The following is a 19,196-nucleotide window of genomic DNA, read 5'->3' as shown; positions in this document are numbered from 1 at the left end:
TGATGGATATTCACTAAGGCTTTCTTAAAAAATTTCGTCTTACCTTTTTTTTTTTTTTATCGAGTCGTTTGCGTCAATGACAAGTTTGTTGTTGTCGTCCGATGATTTAATACAAAGGAACATGTTGGTGTTTGTTATCATACCACGCACTAGACCGGACGACAGCCGTCCTGTCACCTCTCTCTCTCTCTCTCTCTCTCTCTCTCTCTCTTTTCTTGCTCTGTAGCTCGCTCTCTTTTCAGTTTGGCTTTTTCACTTTCCTTTGGTGCACTTGTCTCACTGCTGAGTTTGATCATACTGTTTTGTTTTTCTGTACATATTATAAATATATATATAATAAAATGATGGAAAAATATCGATGTACACCCTCGTGCTGTTTTTTTTTACTGGTTTGGTTTCGATGCCATTGAAAACGCAACACACGCCGACGTGCACAAACCTCATCATCAATTAATGAAAATGTCTGACTAATTTGTGCAAGAAAACGCACCATAAATTATGCAATTATGTATATGTAATCAGACTAATAATTTATGTTATTTATTATTTGTCTTAACCACATCCCCAGTCCCTCTGATTTTTGAAACCCATGCTCGAGACCATGAGTAAAACGGTGAACCAATGGACTGTATCAATCTGTAACAAACACGTTCAAAACATGTTCAATTGATTCTTCTGAACCTCCGACCTCTTGTCAGCATCTTTGTGAAGTGGAATGAGCTCGTGGTGATCCGCTTGGAGGTCCTGGATTCAAGTCCCATCAAGTCCGATCGTTCGACTGTCTTGGTGGAGCAACAGACGGAGCTGTTCAAGGTCCACTCAGGTTGGTAAGTATGGAAATGTTAAGAATTTTGTTGGCCTATTTGTCCTATTAATGTCATATGATATAACTGCAGACCCAATTGTAGCTGTGTGCATTGGTGAAGCAACGGAAAGAGCCCTTGACTCTCAGCCTTGGAGTCTCGGGTTCCAGTCCCGCCTGACCGACTTCTGAAAAAGAATGGAGGCAATAAAAAATCACGGAAAAGGAATTAAAGTGAATGGGGGAAAATTGAGAAAAACAATTATAGAGAAAAATATTTCATAAAATGAAAAAAAACTAGGAATAGGAAAACGATTGAGAGAATAAAAAAATCGAGAGAGGAGGCATAGAAAAATTTTGAGAATATCAAATAAAAAGAGGAATAGAAAAGTGATGGAGAATATATCTATTTAGAAAAAGGAGGTATGGTATTTCTCCGTTATCATCCCTTCGATTCTCCATCCCTACCCACACATCTCCATCTCTCTCTCCACCCCCTTTCTCTCTCTTCACGGCCTCCCCCATATATCTCCCTCTTCCCCCATTGCTCCCCCCCCCCCTCCCCCCTCCCCCCGAGGGGGTAGGGTGGTTGATGACCTTGAGTTATTTATAGCGCGGCGGTGGCGGTGGCGGCGCTGCAGACTGCTGCACAGACACTCCTCAGGGGCTACAGTGAGCCGTGTGCTGGCCACGCCCCCCTGGAGTGTATGTGGGTGGAGCCTATTTATACTGTAATGTGTGTATAAATAAATATATATATATATTTTTATAATTTTTTTTCTTTTAAGATGCCTGCCAACACTACAGCTAGAATGCAGAAAGCCTGTCTTTGTTCGGGCATCGCCTCGACAACAACAACAAAAACGACAACAAAAGACGTCAGGCAGACAACGGTTCTTTTTCATTTAGCCACAGTTTATTTACATATTTCTCCAGTACAACCAACATCTCCGTCATGAATTCCCTTTTTATTGTAACCTTGGCGTCGTTTTGCTATGCTTGTTTCGTCTTCTTTTCAGGGGGGGCCGATTACTACAGCAGTCCTTCTCACAACAGTCCCTTTGTCCCGGTATTTATATCTGCTCCTCCAGCCTGTATAATCCCTCCTGGCGGTCCTTCTCTCCTCCGCCGTCGCCGCCGCCGTCGCCGCCGCCGTCGCCGCCGCCGTCGCCGCCTTCTTTGTCTCTGTGCCGTTCCTCCCCGCCCTCCTCCCTCTCTTTATGAACCGGGGCCCGGGGGGGGGTGGGGGGGGGTTGGGTGGGGTTTGGTGGGGATGGGGGGGGGGGGGGAGGGAGGTGGTGGGGCTCAGTCGACGGGGCCCTGGAAGATGAGTTTGATGTGGCCCTGCTCCCCGGTCAGCCAGGTGCCGCAGAAGGGGCACGCGGCGTGGAAGGCGTGCGTGCCGTGCGGCAGCGGGATCTGGCTCCAGCCCGACGCCGTCCGCTCCGAGCACACGTGGCCGCACGGGCAGAAGGCGTGCGTGGGGGGGCCCGCGTCCAGGTACAGCCCCCCCTCGCAGCCCAGCCACAGGGGCACGTAGGGGCCCACGCGCCGGCACATGGGGCACTCCCGGTCGCCCCCGGAGCCCCCGGGGCCCCCGAGGCCGGCGGGCGCCGTGCCCCCGAGCCCGGGGACTCCGCCGGCCGCCGGGGTCTTATCCTTGCGGTAGCCCCAGTTGTGGTAACCGTGCACGTGGCCGCAGTTGACGTACACCCAGGGCTGCTTCTTGTCCACGATCTCGCGCTGGGCCAGGCTGGGGAAGGCCAGCGTGTTGAAGCCCACGGGGCACTGGGGCCGCGCCGCGTTCAGCTCCTGCCGCAGCGACTCCAGCTGCTTCAGGGTGGGCGTGCGCCGCAGGCCCGCCGACGTCCGCCACAGCAGGGTGGCGCCGCACAGGTCGATCAGGGAGCCGTCCTGGAGGGTGTTGGACTCGTTCTCCACCTGGGGACGACGGGGAGAGCGTGGGCGGTCGAGGAAAGGGGGGGGATGGAAAAATGACGGAGGGAATATAAGAAAAATCGGGAAATTGGTGGCATAGGAAAATGATGGGAGATGGTCTCGCACTCATTTTTGTTATTCCGACTTTTACTCGAGGCGAGGGGCGAGAGGGGGCGAGGGGCGTAAGAGGAGATCCCGACGATAACTAGTCCCGCGTCCAGACGTTAGATTTGTATCTTTGGTTCGCGGTGTGTTTGTTTTGATCGATCATGCGACTGCAGGCTTGGTTCTGTCAGCGCGGAGTCGGCAAACACAGACTCGGCCAGCGGTGGTAAGCTGTGGCAAAGCGTCTGTAAAAGGTTTCAAATCAACCCTCTGTAGACCGGCCACTGTATAAATACACTTATTCTAATCCACTTCTGAAAGCCCGGTCCCATACAGAGGCAGGCCCAGAATGCTCAAAAGTTGTAACTACCACAAGCTAACAAATGACAAACCATCAAATGATAGAGGTTAAATCCTGCCTACCGAACCTTTCAGCCTGATGACATTTCACACATGCATGGTGACTGGTTCCGAAGCTTGGGGTCGTGACCCCTATTGGTTTCCCTGATTTGCATGTGGAGTCGCAGGAGATTGCCAAAATTGATTTTCTAATATCTATAGCTTATGAGCTATAGCTCACAACTTATATATATATAGCTTATGAGCTACAGATATTTGATGATCCATTTTAGAAAACAAAGGTCTCATAGGCCTGTCGTTTATACAAAATAAAACACAGCCACTAATCACTCAGTGTGCAGCAGAGCGATGATGTGCTTATTGGGACGTTAACATCACTGCCAGGAGTTGATTGGGTCCAAACTATTTAGTCTGGAAGCAGACACACTAAAATAAGCTAAATTTGGGGTTGGAAATAATAATAATAATAATAATAATATATTTAATTTGTAGAGCACTGTATGTATGTATATGTAAATGTAACCCAGTAGAAAATTTGGTCCTGTTATATTATTCAATTTCCCATATTATTTCCTAATTTTCTCATAAAGTTTCCCATTTCTGTACTTCGCCTGTAATATCCCCTTAATTCTCATATTGTTGACTTGTTTATGTCCCAACAGGTAAAAGAAATGGGAAACTTTATGAGAAATAAGGAAATAATATGGGAAACAAAATAATATAACAGGACCCAATGTTCACAACCATTTCCACAGATATGAACGAGGTCGACGGGGTCGACGGGGTCAACCAGTGAAACCATCGGCGGCGTGTCCTTTACCAGTTTCCCCCGCTGCTGGGCCGAGCGCGTCTCCCGCAGGGCGAAGACGTTCCCGCACACGGAGATCTCCCGCCACACGCCCGGCGCCGGCTCGGACACGAAGTCTCCCGCCGGGTGCATGACCAGCACCCCGTTGGTGGTGAGGCCGTCCATCAGGCCGTCAGAGGTCCGCCACTTAGCGGCTCGCTCCTGAGGGGGGGGGGACCGCACACACACACACACACAGACAGAGACACAGACACGCACACATGAGCACACACACGAGAGCACAGGCAGGCGCACACACACACACACACACGCAGGAACACACACAGATACACACACACACACACACACACGTCGAACCTCAAGGTCAGCCCAATGAGTGATGGAGAGGCAGCACGGGAATAGAAAGCTGTGAGCAAAACGCAGCGCTAACGGCTATGCTAGCGGTGGCGATGCTAGCAGAAAACAGCTGAATGAGGTGGATTTCGATGTGTGCGTCGCTATTTTTAGCACTGCACAAATTGACCACAATGCTGACCGCAGCAGCGAGGTAGAGGTACATCCACCCCAACGAACAAAAAGAGCACATGAAAGTCGTTTTTTTTTTTTTGCTTTCGGGGAGTGGCACAGCCATGTTGACACGGAGCACAATAAGCACCAACGGGGGATTGTGCGAATCGTTCTTTTTGTCCTCCTTTGTCATTCATTAGCCGTCACTCTCTGTCTCTCTCACTCGCTCCACTGGTTTTAATATCATCTGCACCCCCCCTCCCTCCTCGCTCTATACCTTACCCAGACCCAGTCGGCTTGACTGCCAACCTATGCGGGGGGGAATGGTGTGTGTATGTGTGTGTGTATGCCCATGTGTGTTGGGGGGGCTGATACATCTAGGCTCCTTCTTAAGGGGGGGGGGGGGGGGGGGAGCTCCAATCATTTATCATTTATACGCTCCGCCGGCCTGTACTGCGTGAGCTGCTGGCGTTGCTGTTCCCCTCCTGCCCTAGTTGTACGGCCCATGCATGTTGCATGAGATGGCGTCACCGCCAAGGCTCTGACATCAGCCTAACCTGTAGACATCAAACTTAAGTGCCCCCCCCCCCCCCCTCCCCCCTTCTACCTTACCCCGAGGGGACACACACACAAGTAGAACAGGGGATGATGTAAGCCTCATATCTGTGGTGCGGTGATGTCATCCCGTTATCAGACGAACCGTTTTGTTCGTGTTTTCCGGAGAAAAAAGAAGAAGAAGAAGAAGAAGAGATTCCTGCTGACTATTTGCACCTATTCTGATAGTGCTTATTGTGGAGTTTGGCACTGGGTGCCATTCCCTGAATGACAATGCTCTGTTTCAGCCGTTAAAGGGAGTGTGTGTGTGTGTGTGTGTGTGTGTGTGTGTCGGTGTGTCTGTGTGTTGGTGTATGTGTGTGTTACGATGTGTGTGTCTGTGACGGTGTGTGTGTGTGTGTGTCTGTGACGGTGTGTGTGTGTGTGTGTGCTTGTGTGTGCGTGTGTTTTCCTGGCTTCCTCGCTTACACAGGAGCCAGCAAAGTGGCTATTAAGCTACATTCCTGTCAAATGCTGGTTTCTGTTGGCCTGCTTGGTTTTTAGCTGGAATACCTTTCTGCATCGGTATATATATAGTTTGCTTGTGTACAGTATACACCCAGTATAGCGGCCGGCCCTGTTTGCCAGCAGGGACGTATACATGCATTCGTGTTGGTCAACACTATTGCACGCATCATTGAAAGACAGCACCAGAGCTGGACTTGTTGTTGATGCATCATGGTAGATAACCATTTCTTGACCGTATTTTTTCATCCCCAGTAAGTTGTGTGACTCATTTTGTTTACCCCTTTTCTGTACTTATGTCATCCTCGATCGTATTTCCCCCGACATCTTGGCCCCGTAAGCTTACCACCCACTCATCGGACCGAGAAGAAACGCCTCCCCAAAATACAAATGCATAAAAATGCCGTGAGGTTTTTAACGCCAAGGTCACCTGGCAATCGCACATGAACCTCCTTATACAAAGGTCTCATTTTCTGATGAGTACCGTTGTACCGTTCCTCGTCCGCCTCCTCATCCCGCTCTTGACACTGTGTACCAGGAAGCACCAGAGACACTACGGTACAGCTCCCCTTTCCTCCCCTTCAAATGTTCCCGGAGAGTGTTTGAGTTGACACAGCGATCTACGCAGGGAAAGATGAAACTCGAAATACCTGCTGCAACGCTGGCTGTGCCACCGCGGACCTGACTCCCCATCAGGCGCGACGCAACATCGACACACAAGTCTGATCAAGTTGTGGTTCCTAACGACGCATCTAACAACATTTATGTGTCGTTAGGCCGTGTCTAACGTTTAGATCCAATATCGATACCGTAGAGACTTGCCTTATGTGCTGCTCCCCCCCCCCCCGGCTGAATGGCATTGGCCAAATGACTTTTGACAGGATATTTGCAAACCAGGGTAGGGCGTGCTTTGTTTAGCGAGGTGCATGTCTCGCACGGTTTGCCTTGCCGTTGAATTGACGTCGAAACCTCTGCTGTCGTTTTTTTTTCGTTTTAAAGAATGGGGTTTTACGTTTGGGAAAACTGAGGAAATGCCAACTGTCACTTAGATATTTTTGGGTTGAGCAGAAATTTTGCACCGGTTATTTATGGTAAGAATGTTTTTGTCATATTCTGTCATATAGCTTTTTTAATATTTCATAGTTTCAGATTGTTAAACATAAATTGACGATAACAGGAGGTTCATTTTCAAAGTTGAATCAAATATCTCTCTCTCTCTCTCTCTCTCTCTCTCTCTCTCTCTCTCTCTCTCTCTCTCTCTCTCTCTCTCTCTCTCTCTCTCTCTCTCTCTCTCTCTCTCTCTCTCTCTCTCTCTCTCTCATATCCACAGTAGCATTGTGCACATTCAACATGAACATCATACTCACTCATGACATCATACTTATGACATCATATGAACAACATCACACATGTGACATCATACTTATGACATCATACTCCCGCCCCCACACTCACCCCCAGGAAGATGTTCTTGGAGGAGTCGAAGCCCGCGGCGTAGATGCGGGCGGTGTATGGCGCGCTCCGCTCGCACATGATGCGGCAGGCGTAGCGCGAGATGGTGCTCTGGGCCGACTGCCCACCTCCTCCTCCTCCTCCCACCCCTTCCCCGGCCGCGCCCTGGCCCCCCCCTCCGCTGCCCCCGCCGCCGCCGCCGCCACTGCCGCCAGCCGTGTCTGTCACCACAAAGTCGATCATGTTCTCGGTGGACCGGCCAATCTGCCGGAGAGGAGGACAAGACCAGGTCAGTTGGGGCTTCAGTTGACCCGTAGCACTCCCTTCCACGTGTCAGGGTGGGGGAGGTGGGCTGGGGGGAGGTGGGGGGGTCAGCCCACTGAACCAGTGAGGCCGAGCCCACTGACCGGGCCCCACTACTTAAAGGGGAGGGGAGTCCTAATCAGTGTGATGAGCCACACCTGTGTTGGGTCCACGATGAAGGCCTCTGGGAAAAGGGGGGGCTTTATTAATGCCAGGTTGGACATGGGGCTGGCACAGCGGAAAGTACCAGAGTGTTGGGGATATTTTATAAAAATAATAATAATAAGACTAAAAAAGTAAATGTAAAGATAGAGAAATACATCTATACCCACAATGAGGAGTGGCATTGTTAATGTTAATGGGTGAAACCCATGAAAACATTACAGAGTGTTGAGTACATTATGTAAAATAACCATTGTGGGCCCTTATAAATAGCATTGCATTGTAACATAGTAACACATGATACAGTATAATGAAGTCAGTGTGATATGTAGGTAACCTACCTGGAAGAACCGCCATGGGTTCCCCCATGGCCTTTCTGCGTGTGTGAGTGTTAGTTTGTGTGTGTGTGTGTGTGTGTGTGTTAGTTTGTGTGTGTGTGTGTGTGTGTGTGTGTGTGTGTGATGCTCACCTGAAACATGTCTGTGTTGGTGTCATGGGTGTACTCCACAATGACCGAGTGGCTCCGCGACAGTGTGTACGAGATGCTGTGCTGGCTTTTGTTGCTGAGGGCCTGTTGATGTGGCAACACACACACACACACACACACACACACACACACACACACACACAGACACACGCACACGCGTTATCCTCGGTCTTCATGGGCAGCTGTGTTGTTTTCATTATCGTCATAATAATCATAATCATCATTACATGAACTTCAACAGAGAACAAAATATTTGATCATAATTACTAAATCGTTTAGCCCAATATAAAGCTACCCTCTGCCCAATCGTCACAGCTAGCACTTCCCTTAATCGGTAATCGCAGGTTCGGGTTTCAATCAGAACCGACAGCGGCTTAAAAGACCACAGCAGCTGGTTCCTTTACCCCAAGCGGCCCACCTTTGCTTATCATCTCCTCCATTAAAAGCCCCCTCTTCTCCCATCTACCCCCTCCGGCTGGGGGCCGGTCTCACCTTGGACACCAGCGGGGTGGAGATGTTGTGGATGACGTCGGGCTTGACGCCGTTGGCCTTCGGCCTCTTGTACAGCGCCAGGCGGCTTCGCCGTCGCCCCTTGTCGCCATTGGACAGCGAGCCGTTGTGCCTGACGACGCAAACGCAAAGGGGGGGGGGGGGGCAGAGGAAAGGAAGACTGTAACGTGAACGCATTCCTCCACTCTCTGCACCTTAGGGTCAGGCTGAAGGATTGTGTGTCTTGTTTCGGTTCCAGAAAAGGACAGCCTGCTAAAGTGTTTGAAGGCGGAGGATATTTTCTCTTTTGGATTCTTGATTACGGAGCATGAAGCACTGCCTGAGGTCTGTAGCTCATGTAGTTATGACTATAGAACGATTTGATTCAAACTGCCCGCATTGAAATGCACAAGCGGTGAAGAAGCAGCTAGGCCATGGAGAGATCACCCAGATGGAGCCCTACAGCGACATCGTCGCCCGCGCCCCGACCAAGATGCCACCTCGTTTGAACATTGAAAGAACCGAACGGACGTTTTGCCTGCAGCATTACATTTGGTTTGGATATTTTTAAATCGCTGAACTGTTGTCTTATTTACTTTAGGAGCTCTTTGTGACTTTGTCGTTGTTTATTTTTAACGGCACGCGTTCTTGTGAACAGGAGGATCAATCTGTACTCGTCCCATGAGTATTGACCACAGTTCTATTTTGGTTTTCTACAAATCGAAACTCCTCCGGGGTGGGATGGGCGGTGTCTTCTTCAGGAGCGGGACGGGGGTTTCCTGAACCAGCCCCCCCCCCCGCCACCGGCCTCAGGGTGGGGTGGAACTGCCTCCGACCGGCCCTTTGTAGCCCACGTAGTTATGACTATAGGATGGTGTCATTCAATAGGCCCAGATTGAAGTGCATGAGCGTTATTCATAATCTTTATGAATAGCGTTATTCATGCATCTTGCAACACCTTCTAGATCTGCAGCATAATGCATGAAAGCGTGGAGTTTCCCCTCTTTGAATCGCCCCGTCTCCCCGCCGGAGTGTACCGCGTTGACACATGGCGTGCTTTTAAAAGCAACCCTCAGGTCACCACCCGGAGAGGGTTAAATGTCCGCCTCATGCAAATGATCATCCGCCACAATGGACAGGGCGCAAAGGAACCAAATGGCTTTCAGACACCCAAATGTTCTCAGAGGGAGAAACGAAAGCAGAAGTTGTGATGTGTTTCATTTTCCAAGTCATTTGGGATTTTTCACATGAACATGCTTCGAGTACTTTTAAATCGAACGACATTCGGACACTATTTTAAGAAAAGAAAAAAGGATAGATGACCGATTGTTGTTGTAGAAATACTCAAAGCTTGATACAATGCCAAATGAAGCATGAACTCATAATCCTGATCCAGTAATGGCTTAATCCGGCCATACCTTAACACGCCCTCTTCCAAATCTCCCTCACACACATTGCTTTTGTGAGACATCCCTTGGGTTTTCTCCCTGTCTGTGTTTGTTTGTGTCATGGTTTCCGAGCGATGACTCTGAGCTGTTTAAGCTATGTTCTGGCTCATTGACAAACAAAAACGGGGTAGACGGTGACGTTAGCGTGCTTTTTCACCCCAACACGCCGTGGCTCATCTGCAATGATTAGTCTGATTGTCTGACTGTTCAGAGACTCCAATACCCAGTCGGCCTTATTTATTAAATGAACCTATTTCAGGAGAGGGCTCTCACAAAACAAGATCCAGGTTAATTAAATTAAAGTCATCTGCAGGATTTTTCAGATGACTGTAGCAATATCATTCGATACGCTATTGTACCTCTGACTGACAAAACAACGTTGGAGTCATACTCAGTAAAATGGTTGCGGAACTTTAGAAACATTAAAAAGTGAAAAGTGTTTTAGGAACTGCCCTGATATATGATGTGCCCTGTAACGGTTTGTGCTAATCAAATAAATAAACACAATAAAAAAATGACTTGCCTTGCATTTCTTATCACTGAAGCTACTCTGCATTCTCTAAAGTTATTCTTTTTTTTAACACTGCAGCACTTTCGCATTCTGTTTGGGAGCTTCTCCAGTTTAAATGAACGTACGCATGTATGGATTGTTAACTTTTGCCCAAAGCACAATGCCGCAGAATGATTTTCAATCGTAACATTCAAAAGAGACTTCAGTCCTTTACGAAGCAATCGGGAAAAAAAAAAATGCCATGGCACAGTTTCACAGAGCGATTGCAATACAATCTTTTTAGCCTTCGGTGCCGCGATACAAATATGAACCGCAATTTCCCCCCAAAAATAATTTCAATGTCATTAAAATGTCTACGTAATTTCCAATGCAAAACCACCAAGCTGCCTAGCACAAAGGGCCTTATTGACTCTCTTCCGAACCATGACTGTGCCACTGCTGGCTGGCTGGCTGGCTGTGTGTGTGTGTGTGTGTGTGTGTGTGTGTGTGTGTGTGTGTGTGTGTGTGTGTGTGTGTGTGTGTGTGTGTGTGTGTGTGTGTGTGTGTGTGTGTGTGTGTGTGTGTGTGTGTGGGGGGGGGGGGGGGGGTACCCACCCTAAGACGATGAGCTCCCCATACTTGACGGGCTCCTTGTCGCTGGGGAAGACGGGGTCGTGCGGCTGCGGGCCGGAGGTTCCGAGGGGCAGCGGGGGCGGCGGCGACGGCTGGCTCTTGGTGTTGTTGCAGGACGGGCGCAGCTCCAGAGACGGGGCGGGACAAAGGGCCTCCGAGCTACCCTCCAAAACCATACCCTCCGGCCGCAACAGGGGCCCACAGCTGTAGGCAGGGGGGGGGGGGGGGGAGAGGGAGGGAGAGAGAGAGGAAGAGAGGGAGGGAGAGAGAGATAATCCCCTATTAACGTCAAATACTTCAAAAATATTTTATGGATAACAACAATGTTTTGACTATGCAAATGCAATGTTTTTGGCCGTGAAGCGAGTGTGAGAAAGATAGAGTGAGAGAGACACACGCACACACATACACACACAAACCACAGAGACGCGGGCACACACACAGTGGAAAAACTATTTGAATAACAAAGTGCTCCCAATGCAAACAAGCAGCATCTGTGGACAACTCTCATTAACGTTTCGTGCCTCACAGTGCAAGGCTCTCTGGGTGAAAACACAAACACAACCGAGGCATCTCTCTGCCGGCCCTACCTGACGGTGAATCAACCACATTATTCTGCATTGTAAAACCTCACAGAACCCTCTCCCACCATAAAAAGAAAGATAATACAATGCAAAAGACTTTTATAATAACGATCAGAATTATCCTCAGCTCTGACCAGAAACCAACATTGAGGTCTATTTTTTCCCTGAATGGCGAAATCCCCAATTTTAACAAAGATGAGTCTCATAAAAGGTATGAGCCAGATTTGAATTAGCATTAATACAAGGACTGCGTAAGCGAGTGGTATTATCATTACATATAATCATTTCTAAACTTCCAGAACCGAATCCAGCCCATTCGTCCACTAACCCAAAGATCAGCAGAAGACGGTGGTCCTAATGTGTGTCATTACTGTCCCAACACCGCTGGAACAATCCCATTGCAAAATACCAATCAAGTGCTGTGAGTTCTGCCTACCCAGGGCCTTTACAGAGCATCACCTTGCTCCCTATAATGACACCACCACTCATAACAACAACAACAACAACAGGACCGACCCATGGCGCTCAGCCTTTTATTTCCCCTCACTGTGTCGCTAAACAAACCCTGTACATCTGCTGCCCCGCCCCCGGCTCCAGCACCTATCATAACCTCAGAGGTGATTTCCTCCCTTTGTGTGGAAGTGTTGAAATTGAGCTTCTGGGACCCATTTTGGAAACGGCTGCAAATGAAAAAAAGAAAGAAACGAGGTCTTTGACGTGAGGAGGAAGTGGAGGACAACAGGGCACCGGCCGCATCCCCCACCCCTTTTCTCGATAAGCGCTGCCATTTGGAAAGCTTTCACAGCTAACCACCAATCGACTAGCTGTCCGTATCTCTGGGAGTCTTAACAACGCCATCGGCGACTTTCCCCCAGAGGGATAGGAAGGGCCCAACAGGAAGGGGCGGCGCTGATGCCACGATATTATCGGCTTTCATTTGCCCAGCGTTTCTTTTATTGGCGTGCCACTTCAGAGTGTTCTCAGGTAGCTGCTAATTAAAGCACACAGACACACACACACACTCACGCACTCTCACTGAACACACACAGACTTTCTCGCTCCATGTGCACATGCCAACCTCACTATCATAGACACGCATGCACGCGCACAGACACACACACACACACACACACACACACACACACACACACACACACACACACACACACACACACACACACACACACACACACACACACACACACACAGTCATTCAATAATTCAAACGTTTCTCTTCCCCGATAGTAGAAGGAAGGCTACAAGAGTTTGAATCCCCTTTCCGACTGGTCGTGTCCTTGCGTGGATCACCATTACGGCTTCAGCCTTGATCTTCGCACGCACGTTAAACAGAAAGGCCCTGGTTTTAACTCAAACGTTTTAAACACCAGCTCTCAGAACCTATTATTAATCAAAAGTGGGCGAGAGAGAGACACCTACACACACACACACGTACAAACGCGGGCACACGCCGTGGGAGCTTTGTTTTTCCTCTCTGTTGCAGAGATTAAATAACAGGCCGCAAAGCTTTTACAAGGGCGGGCTCTGCAACACACAGCTCCGCAGTATGGAGCTCCCGCGAAAGTTTTCAGAATGGAGTGACTCGTAAAAAAAATGAATCTTCTTATTCACCTTGACTATTGTTTCACTGTCACAATTGCAGTGTTTAAGGGGCTTCACAATCCTACACACACACACACACACACACACACACACACACACACACACACACACACACACACACACACACACACACACACACACACACACAGGGATTAAGAGATAATGGTGAGACTCCCATATGGGTACTTTGTATTCTAGGGTTTCCGTCTTCCGGGACTACATTACCCACAAGTCAACTTGGAGATGCCAAACGGCCCCCAACGAACGGAGCACCTCTTCTCATAATCCGATGACGGATGGCAGGGAGCCGGCTGCCATTTCATTAGCTCTATTGCTCTCCATCAGCCCCCCCCCCCCCCCCCCCCCCCCCCGGATGTTGGGTTGGCAGATGGGGGGTGGGGAAGGTGGTCTGGGTGTGAGTGGCTCATGAGGATTGAGAACAACGGCGAAGGCATCATGGGAAGGACACCGTGTGCGATGTGTGTGTATAAGAAAAGGCAGGGTTGGAGCTAAAACTGTGTGTGTGTGTGTGTGTGCGTGTGTGCGTCTCTCTCTCTACACTGTGAGGAGGTTCAGGAAGGAAAGAGGGGTAATAATAGTGGATCATGTGATATTGTACATCACCATCATCATCCTCTCAACAGTGGAAGACTCTGGAGAGCCAGAGGAAGCACAGGGTGGGAGATGACGGACGGAAGGAAGGAAGGGAGGGAGGGAGGGAGGGAGGGAGGGAGGGACCGGGATTATGGTAGTGTACAGGTGAATCAAGCCATGTCGAGCCATTCGTTACTGTGAGGCTAGATAGACACCATGGAACACATCGATTATACGAGAATAGGAGAGAGGGGATGAGAGAGAGAGAGAGAGAGGATTGGAGGGAGAGAGAGGATGGGAGAGAGAGGATGGGAGAGAGAGAGAGAGAGAGAGAGAGAGAGAGAGACTGCCCAGAGTGAGTGTGTGTGTGGGGGTCTCTTTGTGTCTGTGCACGTGGCTGAGCTACGAGTGCCGCCAGGCGCGTCCATGCCGGTGCTTTTGGCAGGGTGATGGATGGCCTGCTTCTGTGTGCCACGCATTTTCTAATCAACCCACAGCCACGTCCTAGGGGTGAGGAGGGGGGGAGGGAGAGGGGGAGAGAGAGAGAGAGAGAGGGGGGGAGAGAGAGGGGGAGAGAGAGAGAGAGAGGGGGGGAGAGAGGGGGGGAGAGAGGGAGAGAGGGAGGGAGAGAGAGAGAGAGAGAGAGAGAGAGAGAGAGAGAGAGAATATGGTGGTGGGAGGTTTCTTCTTGGAGGAAACAAGGATGGAAGAGAGAGAGACGCAGCTTGAGAAAGACACGAGGGAGAGGGAGAGGAGCGAGAGAGGGAAAAAACAAAGAGCCACCTGACAATGGAAGACAAAGGAGGAGGAGGAGGAGAGGATAATAGAAGGAAGCAAGATGAAAGAAAGGAAAATAACACTATGGTCCAAAGTGAGAGAAGAGGCTGGGTGAGGAAGACTGCACTGGAATAGGTCTCAGGAAACCCAGTCCACACACATCGTATGTATCCCATCATAACACAGTGAACCACGGCTGTTTTTATTGTGCTAAATCACACTCCATAGTAGTACCCTCCCCCCACCTACCCCCACACACACCCCCACCCCCACACAAACCCCAACACACACAAACACACACAGCCACAGGCCCACACACACACGTTTATGGTTTATTATTGTATTCCTATTTTTGTAGTTTATATCCCATTTTCCCCATGTTATTTTTTGGTTTTAATACGATTCTAATTATGGACGAATGACGGATGATGGCAAGGCATTTGTTACTGTTCTCATATCCAAAATACCCCACAACAAGAGTATTGCATCAAGAATTATGCTGCAATAATGGGAGACCCCCTAAAACAGTGGCCCTGGAGCACAATGCACGCTTCAGCACCACAAAGAAGGGCCCGGTGCACCAACACACAACTCTTACCCAGCCCCCTCTGCTTATTTTAACACTATATCTATATAGTAAGCATTAGCTTTAAGCCCTATGGGAATTACTGCAAGAGAACCTCCCTGCGACTTCCGAAATGAAAAAATGCATCCTGAACTCAGTGTAGAATGCCTATAAGTAAGGACAAGGAGTGTTATTCAGGACTAGAAGTTTGCTAAATTCAGCTTGTACAAGTCAGGACAAGAAGTGTGCTAAATGATGCCTACATAACTCAGGACTAAAAGTGTGCTTAATTCAGCTTGTATAAGTCAGGTCTAGAAACTCTGCTAGATTCATGTAGTTAAACTGCTGACAAGAAGTGTGCTAAGTTCGGCTACAGTCAGTCAGGACAAGAAGTGTGCTAAGTCCAGCTTGTGAACGGTCAGTCAGGACAAGAAATAGGGTAAATTCAGCTAGTTAGAATAAGTGGGCTTGTATACCATTGAGTGAAAGTCAAGGAATTAACTGATCATTCCATATGTGAGGGGAGCGTATCTTTGCCAAATTGTGAGTGGCGAATTTTGAAACTGTGAGTACTGTACCAGATAAAACCAGAGAGAGACGTAGGGATGAAAGCACCGGTAGTCGCACCCTGGGAAAGGTTTGCATATCAAAGCAGACTGATGTGCGTCACATGGGGAGCGCGTCACACGCCTGTACAGCAGTAGTCCTTACTAAACATATCCAGAATATGACCATGTTTGGTTGGCTGTCGCTATTCATTCAATGCACACAAGGGCAGGATATACACCCTAGTGGTTAAACTGCTGGCCTTGCAGCCGAAACGTTCTGGGTTTGAATCCCAATGCCTCAAGGCATCCTTGAGTAGGAGGCCTGTCCCATATCATTAATGACGTACCAATTAAAAAAAATCATTCCAGCTCGCTTTGTAAAAGAAAAACATTGACTAAAATAACTCGATAGTAATATAGCTGAATGAGAGAAAGAGCTAAAAAAAATAGTAACACATACATATATATATATATATCTCGACAAGCAGGTAGAAACATTGCTTTTTTTCAATTTACCATTGAGACGATCGAAGATGCAAGCAACTGCCATGCAAGCAAGTCTTTAAGATTACGGGAATGAACGACACATCACAACAATCTGATACATCCCTCAAAATAGGCCAATCCATCGTGGCATCATGACATCGATGATGCGTGTTGACGTCGTTTGACTCCGGATGGTTCCATCGACCCCTCCTCCACCTTATCTCCATATCATCTCCACCAACAACCCCTGTCCTTTGGAGAAACCAAGCCAAAACCAACAGAAATCAGGGAGATTTGCCTGGGGGGGGGAAGTATGTCACACTGGGATCAGTGGTAGAATTAGTCAGAGGCTAGAGTCATCTGTGAAGAATTGAAATGCCACCCTGAACACATTAAGATACGTCAATACAAAGGGGCGCGGCCTTATGGTATTCAAGAAATGGCAGCCAATCGGATTAATTAACATCAGTGACAGCTCCTGCCAAATACAGGAGAAAGTACAGCCAAAACGTCCCCTCCTCTGAGAAAAGCCCTCTGTGCAAATTTATAATCATCTTTTAACCTTGTTACTCACTCCATTTCTGATAAATGCTTTTGATTGGTCCAGCGACAGCTACACTTGCCTTTGGCGCCACCCTTGTTTTTTAAATTCTTTGTCTGACACTCCTGGTTTCATGATGAGCTGAAACTCCCGCCCCCTACTGCTGATTGGTCCTGTCGTCTTCTAACCTTTTGGGAGAGGCTCGCAACTCTTGAGCTTGAGACCAGTTTGAGGCAGGGAGAAACTGAATGTGAACTTGTGCGATTTGGTCTACAATATGTTACCACTAATAATTTTAGATATATCCTATTGATATTATATACATATCGACAACTGTTGATGTTCTTTAGGTTCTTAACGGTCTCTCTCATCACTGGTAAAGCCCTGGCCCAAGTGGGCTGCTATGGTAGACCTACCACAACTGGCAACCCAATTAATGCTCCCCTCCTCGCCCAATCAAATGAGTCTCCTCCTACACCATTCCCCAACACTGTTTTTCTCTTCTTTTTGTGTTAAATCCCCTAATATTCCTCTTTTCCCATGTGTTCCTCTCGCACTCCCACCTTTAACCCAAGTTATTTGGTCCATCCTTTTGACCATAATTAGTTTTCTCTGTATTTAAAATATAAGGGGTGTGCCAAGGGAAATCTACCTGTACACTAAAGTTCCACCCAGCAAACCAGACACAATAATATGTTTATTCAACGTTCCCCCCCCCGGGTTCTGTTATACTACAATATCCCCTCCACGGTCTGTGTGTCACATGTGTGTAATGTTTCATAATAGGTAGGTTATGTTTTTGGTCTCTGTGTTTGTAACCTGACGCTACTAGTGTACATGGAGTTTGGAGGTGGGGTCTGTGTTGACAATAACAAACTAGACAGGGTTCCCACTTGTGGGTGTTACTCAAAGATAGACGCCACCTTGGGAGCACCCTAAGGCCCTAATGAGCGTGACAGTCAGAGCTACATCGGAGAAGCTCCGTCATTCATTTCCCCAGGTGAACGCTTTCCTCATTGATGTCATTCAACGTTCAACACCTCCGTGCGTGCCCCCTCCTCAACTAACAGAGTTGAGCCATCTTGCGCATTACATCTCCGAGTGATTAGGCCTACTCGGTGGCCCCATGAAAAAGCCCATCTCTGCTTAACCATAAGCATTCTGGAACAATCGCAGACAACGCGAGACGATTCATAGAAACATACAATTAGAAAAACACACACAACAGGTTCCTCCATCACTGTTGAACACAAAGAGATACAATGTGTTGAATGGTAGCCTACGTCTACGCTCTCTCCTCGGCGATGAGCCTATGCCCATTGTTTTGTTTATGTCTGCGACTTCACCCCGCGGATTGCAACGGCTTGCATTATACGGTATTACACAATACTATTTAAGATGCGGTATAAACATGACGACTGTTGTCTAACCAAGACAAAGCCCCTTGTACAGAGAACAGACAACAACATTAATCCGGACAACATCTGTCACTTATCTAGGCCTATGGACATCAAAAGGTGTTTGCCATCGTAGCTTATAGGAAGACTTGTTGTTTTTCCTCTCTAGAATTAAGCTCTGAAGGCGGGCACACAAGGGATTCCACGGAGCAGACAAAACAAGAATCACCACATTCATCCTCATCATCGTCACCATCATCATCCTCCTCCTCCTCCTCCTCCTCCTCACCATCATCATCACCACCTCATGAAAGCACCACTCAGACTCCTTATCATACTGGCAACATGGGAACAATAAGGGAGAGAGAAAAGGGGAAACGACCGACCGCCCCTTAAAAGACAACCTAGCATTTATTAACACGAATACAAAGGGTAAAAAGGGGGGCAACATTAAAATAAATAGGCTACCCGCTGATGTTTGACGAGTGTGGTCCGGTGGCTGTGCGATTCCCTGGGTCGTCAGTCCCCGTACGGCCTTGAAATCGAGAAGCGTTGCGTTAAAATAACACTGGCGATGAGGACTCGTCTAGAACAACCGTAGGAGCGCACGGTCTGCATTGCCTCTTCTCCGCTGTCATCGGATACGCTGGGCCACACACTACACGATATGCGTACTCCTCTCTCCGGTAGACCAGTCACGAACCAGACGTCCCCCGTCCGTTGTCACGCCTATCTCCCTAGCGCTCTGAACAACATAGAGAATAGAGAGAAAACGCGGAGTCACACACACACACACACACACACACACACACACACACACACACACACACACACACACACACACACACACACACACGCACACGCGCGCATACACGCTCTCGAGCTCGCACCGACCGCGTCCCTGCCGTTGGTCGGAAGGGTCACGTGCTCCTTGCGTAACTCCGCCTCCGGATTTTCACAACATTCTAGCCCCGCCCACATAGCCCTCCCACGCGCAGCTGTAGAGCGCACGGTCTGCTCAGGGGCCGGGGGCCAACATGC

The 19,196-nt window shown here is 48.7% G+C and overlaps 1 protein-coding gene and 1 long non-coding RNA gene across 2 annotated transcripts in view; both read right to left on the bottom strand.

Moving 5' to 3' along the window:
- The window catches only part of LOC132475867 (uncharacterized), a 149,043-nt gene that overhangs the window by 12,823 nt on the left and 117,024 nt on the right, over positions 1-19,196 (bottom strand). The gene's annotated exons all lie outside the window — the stretch shown is intronic.
- peli3 (pellino E3 ubiquitin protein ligase family member 3) lies at positions 1,697-18,993 on the bottom strand. Its single transcript, XM_060077168.1, has 7 exons — positions 18,624-18,993; positions 11,026-11,247; positions 8,476-8,605; positions 7,966-8,067; positions 7,035-7,295; positions 4,026-4,214; positions 1,697-2,743 (listed from the first exon to the last, which is right to left on the bottom strand). Exons 2-7 carry the CDS (start codon positions 11,217-11,219, stop codon positions 2,108-2,110), a joined length of 1,512 nt encoding a protein of 503 aa, XP_059933151.1. The 5' UTR covers positions 11,220-11,247; positions 18,624-18,993; the 3' UTR covers positions 1,697-2,107.

Source organism: Gadus macrocephalus, chromosome 17, assembly GCF_031168955.1.
Source record: "Gadus macrocephalus chromosome 17, ASM3116895v1".
In the NCBI taxonomy this organism is placed as follows: Eukaryota; Metazoa; Chordata; class Actinopteri; order Gadiformes; family Gadidae; genus Gadus; species Gadus macrocephalus.
The sequence above is the reverse complement of the archived record's forward strand: the minus strand, read 5'-3'. Positions and strand labels throughout refer to the sequence as shown.